Source organism: Astatotilapia calliptera, chromosome 3 (genome assembly GCF_900246225.1).
Source record: "Astatotilapia calliptera chromosome 3, fAstCal1.2, whole genome shotgun sequence".
Classification (NCBI taxonomy): domain Eukaryota; kingdom Metazoa; phylum Chordata; class Actinopteri; order Cichliformes; family Cichlidae; genus Astatotilapia; species Astatotilapia calliptera.
The window spans coordinates 30290834-30296373 of record NC_039304.1 but is presented as its reverse complement, the minus strand read 5'-3'; the positions used below and the strand labels follow the sequence as shown (position 1 = coordinate 30296373).

General features: G+C 39.4%; 1 protein-coding gene across 1 annotated transcript; it reads left to right on the top strand.

Annotated features, from left to right (window-relative positions):
- The first annotated feature begins 329 nt into the window (after positions 1-329).
- LOC113019222 (N-acylneuraminate cytidylyltransferase A-like) lies at positions 330-5415 on the top strand. The gene is made up of 4 exons (XM_026162772.1): positions 330-741; positions 2390-2532; positions 2614-2769; positions 5198-5415. The coding sequence occupies exons 1-4, from the start codon at positions 527-529 to the stop codon at positions 5398-5400; spliced, it is 717 nt and encodes a 238-aa protein (XP_026018557.1). The 5' UTR covers positions 330-526; the 3' UTR covers positions 5401-5415.
- The last annotated feature ends 125 nt before the right edge of the window (positions 5416-5540 follow it).

Here is a 5540-nt window from a genome sequence, read left to right as displayed (position 1 = left end):
ACATTAAAGCTTCCTGTCTCACATCCTGATACAGGAGACGTGGGAATCGCTTCAGTCTGTCTGCAGATCAAAGGTAATGTTACTGATTGAACAGGTGCTCCTTGTGTGTGTTCGTTGTTCAAACAGCTGCAGGTACAGCAAAATGTATGCGAGGAGAATAACATTTGATACATTTTCTAATTCACCACGTTAATACACACACAGGTCGGTATAGTGCGTGTGTCCTGGTTCGGCTCATAAGGCGTATAGAACAAACTTTAAACCCCGCCTCCTCTCCCTGCAGAGGGCTGAGCGATCTTTCATTAATGACGCTGTGTTCCGGAGACTTGATTGGTCAGTGGGCGGTGCTTTCACACCTGTTGCTCTCTAAAATTTTACTTAACCTGCTCCGGAGCAGGTAGATCTACTGCACAGGTTATCATAGCGATTTATGTCGGTAATAAGTGAGCCACCTTCATAGTAGGCCACGGAAGTCACTCGGATAAAACCAGACCTTGCTTCATAGGAGTAGATCTTTGACGTCGTTATGGCATCCGCTACACGGAGAAACAATGAGACCTCGTTAGACGAAAGTCAGTCATCGAGCAAGATGCCGCGGAATGACAAGAGTCACATAGCAGCTTTAATTTTAGCTCGAGGGGGGAGCAAAGGGATCCCGCTGAAAAACATCAAGATGCTGGCCGGGGTCCCGCTCATCGGGTGGGTGCTGAGGGCCGCCGTGGACTCGGGAATGTTTGACAGGTGAGGAAGGACAAGAGCTTTTATTGTAGGGTCAGATGAACGATCACCAGCAGCCAACTTTAATGTCTTTTCGTAATGAAAACATCAAATCAGATTATATTATATTATATTATATTATATTAACCTACTTCTGTCCACATGTCATAACGGCCTCCTTAAAGTATTCTGCACATCAGTAAAGTCAGGGAATATAAAATGCATCAGTTTGCTACCTGATCGCTCAGCAGCTCTGTGCTCAGCTTTAAGTCTGACGTGGAGGAGTCCCACGCGTCCTTTTAGGATGTTTACTTAAACAAAGTCACAAAGGAAGAAAACTGCTCGCATTTATCTACTATATTCCACTTCTTTTTTTTTTCATCGGCGTGACTCCGCAGACGTAACCTGCACATTATGAGAAACATTTTCTAACAAAATAAGTTTGACGTTACAAACTTATTTTGACGTTACAAACACTATTAAGATCTGGAATTTGTCTCTTCCCATTAAAGTCACCCTCAGCTGAAATATAACTACTTATACACTTAAACTGTGAGTTACAGTAATTCATACAATTATGCAACAAAACCCTAAAACGTCCAAACTGCCAATAAGTTATTGCACTGTGAGCTCAGTTTAATTATCCGTTAACAGTTTAGTGCCGCTGCAGCCATCGTTTAACCAACATGAGATCATTCATCAAAAAATCTGCTTACTATAAGTGCAGATTTGTTGTTGTTGTCTTGTTTGTTTGTTTTATCGTACATCAGATTCGTTCATAAAAAAATGGAGCATGCGCACTGAGCTAGGGCATAATTTATATTCCAGCGAAAAGAATAGCAATTATCAGTTATTTAGTCTTCCTACAACTGGTTTGTTCGTTTACCGATAAGCTTGGAGGTACGTGTGTCACCAAGAGGCTGGCAGGTTGTGTGCGTGTGGTTAATTACAGACACAAATTCTCATTTTGTTTTGTTAGCTTTTTGCAGGTCATGTCTTCTTTTCTGATAAGGTGAGACTTCTCTGCCATCATTATCACAGCTGGCTGTGTCATTGTCGACAATTATACTGGACACATTTATTAATATTAAGCCCATAATCCCTCTTAAGCCGCCCCAACAGGTGGATACACAGATTTGATTTTGCAAATTTCCTGATCCACCCCCAATTTGTTCAGTGAGCTTTCATGTGTTAAGTAAAAAAAATGTGAAGAGACTGAGTCTCAGTCTAATCTCCTTAATTATAATGGATCACATCCATAGACCAAAAGTCGATATTGATATAAAAATGTCGACATAAAAATTAAATAATCAAAAAAGAGACGGAAGAAACACCCTTCAACTATATTACCAGTGTTGACTGTTCAAAGTTCCAACTTCCCTCTTGCAACACCACAACTTCAACACACTGATCCGAACAAAAACGGGAGTAAACAAACAATTAAAAAAATAAATAACACATGACAATTGGTAGAGAAATTAACCGTTTTGTATATCCAAAAACAAAAATATCGGGCGATATATCAGAGTATTGTTTTTCTTAATCGCTTACATTGGACGATCTCTAATCACTATATCTTTGGCTATGAGGACAAATTACAGAACGTCTAGTAGTGTTATGAAAAGAGACTGTTACAATTAATAATAATGATTATGCACCTTCACTTTCACAGTGTGTGGGTATCAACGGACCATGATAAAATTGAGGAAGTTGCAAAGGCATGGGGTGCTCAGGTGCACCGGAGGAGTCCTAAAGTCTCCAGAGACTTTTCCTCATCAGTAGAAACCATCCAAGAGTTTCTTGAGCACCATAAAGGTAGGAACGTGTTTCTAAGATGGTCTCAAAGCATTGTCCTGCTGCCACACAGTGCAGATTACTCTGCTTTTGTTTTCACAGAGGTGGATATAGTTTGCCACTTCCAGGCTACATCACCGTGTCTCCACCCGTTCCATGTGAAGGAGGCCTTAGAGAAGATCACGGTGCACGGTTACGATTCAGTCTTCGCAGTGGTCAGGAGACACCAGTTTCGCTGGAAGGAGGTTAAAAAAGGATGTAAGTGAGCAAGTCTGCACATTTGACCTCTGATCTCACGTTTACCTTTTACAAAATGTGTTATGGTCTTACAGAAAGTATTATGAAGAGAAAGAGAATGAGCTGCCTAGTTAGTTAGAAATATACTGTAGTATATTTTTATATAATAAGCTCAAGTTATTCATCTATTATCCATTACGTGCTCCTACATGTTTGTATAACTAAACATATCAATGCCCCCCTTATCTGATTCTTATTGCACTACAAACCTCTTAAAATGCATTTAAAAACAACAAAGAACATAAAATTAATGTAATGAATGAGGTGTGTGCTCTTGGAGTGCTTCTTATATTTCAGCTGCCTAAAGGAAAGTATTTAAACTATTTTTAGAGGGTGTGGTTATCCTGTTCATCCTGTTCATCTTGTTTGTCTTCTCTTCCAAATAGACCTGTGTGTTGTGTTTTTACACTCACTTTCTCAATTTTCACAAAAAGGTCAGATTTCTTGCTGGTATGTTAAAGGATTCAAATGACAGGGAGGAGCAGCCATTAAATACACGATCTTTGCACCTGCACCTTAGTAATTATTAACTGCGATAAACAAAATCCAACAGATGCTTCACTGGACAAACAATGAATCCTTACAGTGACAGTCTTTCTTTTTTTATGCTTGTTTTTTAACTGCTTGGTGTTTCTAAAAATGGGATTGGAGAACTGGTCCCAAGTTGAGAACTGGTTATTTGAGCTATTACAGTACTAAATTTCCAAGCTTATCAGCTCCCTTCATCTGATAATTATTGATCTGCATGCAAGCAGCTTTCAGTTTTGATACTTACTCACACTTGTGCTTGTTTTCCACCCGGGGGAAGCACAGAGGCAGTTGTTAGGCATTCATGGATTACTCGTCTCCCTGCAGAGAGTGTTTACAAAATGCAATATACTGCCAAAAGTATTTGCTTGTCTAACCTTACATGCATATGAACGTCCCATTCTTAATCCATAGGGTTTAATATGATCTCTGCTGACGTTTTGCAACTATAATGGCTTCAACTCTTCTGGGAAGGCTTTCCACAAAATTTAGAAGTTATATGGGAATTTTTTTTTTAATGATTCTTCCTGGGGCACATTTGCAAGGTCAGACAGTGATGTATGATGAGAAGACCTGCCTCACAATCTTCTCTCTAATTCACTCCTCACATAGTGCCTCAGTATCTGCTGACCCTGCTCTGTGATTATATGTGCCCTACCACTTTTTGGCTGAGTTAAAAGAGGTACCAATAATTAAGTCACTGCACACTGTGCCTGACATTTCTTACCAACCTAAATCAGATGCAGCAGATTCATGTAACAAAACAAAAGTCAGGTACTTACATCATTTCCCAGTATGTTGATAGCTTAAACAAATAACATAACAAGACACTGATCTTTTCAATCTTGTTCACTCTCCATAGTTATACTAATAATAATCCAAAACATTGCCGGTTATCACGGCTGTCACTAGTTCATTTTCCACTTTTCTTCATTTATATCTTGCATTCACACAGAGTGCCAAAGAGGAGTGCAGCCATCTGTCAGGTGCGCAGCTCCAGGTAGTGGCTGGTGGCATTGTAACTTTGAACATTAAACTGCTGCTGTGCATTAATAAAACAAAACTAATAACAGCTAACATTTAAAAATCTAGCTGACTAGTCCCACACTTTTGTATTTTAAAAGAGGCATGAAAGACCCAGAATCTCTCAGAAGTGAAGGGTTTTTGCAGGAACAGTGAATCTCCTCAGACAAGAACTAAAAGACTCTTAAGTTCCTACTGTCACCATACGGAGTGCTAATATATCCTGATGCGGTGAATCATAAAATCAAACTTTAAGTCCTAAGTTGTTAATTCCTTTTCACTTGCTTACTTGTCACCAATAAGACATTTTGAACCATGCATCCTGTTTTACTTGGCATAAAGTCATTTCACTTTGGCACATGCATGTATTTCTAAGTTGTGCTTGTAATTACCCACATGCACACAACCTGTCAGTGCACTTGATTACACACCTACCTCCAGGTTTACAACCAGTTTAAAGGTTAACTCATAAACTGGTTGTTGGAGGTATAGATCGTGACTGTTGTTCCTTTTACTGGAATTTAGTTTTCATCCTTCTTCATCGTGCACACTCGTGTTTCCTTTTTTCATTAGTTTTATGAACAGATCAATACAACTCTTAACATGTATATGATAAACGACATACAAACAAACAAAGCTACAGAATTTAACACATTTCTCACAGATTTGGTCACCCACCTACTATGATGGCATGAATTTCCCTTCAATGTCTTTTTAAAAACTCAGTTCACTCACACACTGGTTACTATGTCAAGAAGCAGACAGCTTCTCTGTGTAAATAACTACTTAATGGAAAGAGGAGTGTGCATTGTTATTAATGGATCCTGCTTCTTTCTAGCTGGTGAGCAAACAGTGCCATTCAATCTGGAGCCAGCCAAACGGCCGCGACGTCAGGACTGGCCAGGGGAGCTGTGTGAGAATGGCTCATTTTACTTTGCCAAAAAAGAGATCATTGAAAAGGAAGGACACTTGCAGGTAAAGGTGGTGGTGATGATGGTGGTGGTGCATATATGGTTTAAAATGACTATAATGACTTTATAATAACTGAAAAAACAGCCCCAATGCCCAACAATTAAACCGTGCCTTTTTTTTTTATTCCTGGTTGGCACCAACATTAAACACACACCTATAAGACAGCAGCAGATGAGATTGATGACAAATGGATCAGATTATCTCGCTCT

Excerpts from the sequence above, each read along its gene's own strand:
- LOC113019222 (XM_026162772.1), top strand. The coding sequence starts at position 527 with ATGGCATCCGCTACACGGAGAAACAATGAGACCTCGTTAGACGAAAGT. Across the intron at positions 742-2,389 it reads GACTCGGGAATGTTTGACAG|TGTGTGGGTATCAACGGACC; the intron begins GTGAGGAAGGAC and ends TCACTTTCACAG. Across the intron at positions 2,533-2,613 it reads GTTTCTTGAGCACCATAAAG|AGGTGGATATAGTTTGCCAC; the intron begins GTAGGAACGTGT and ends TTGTTTTCACAG.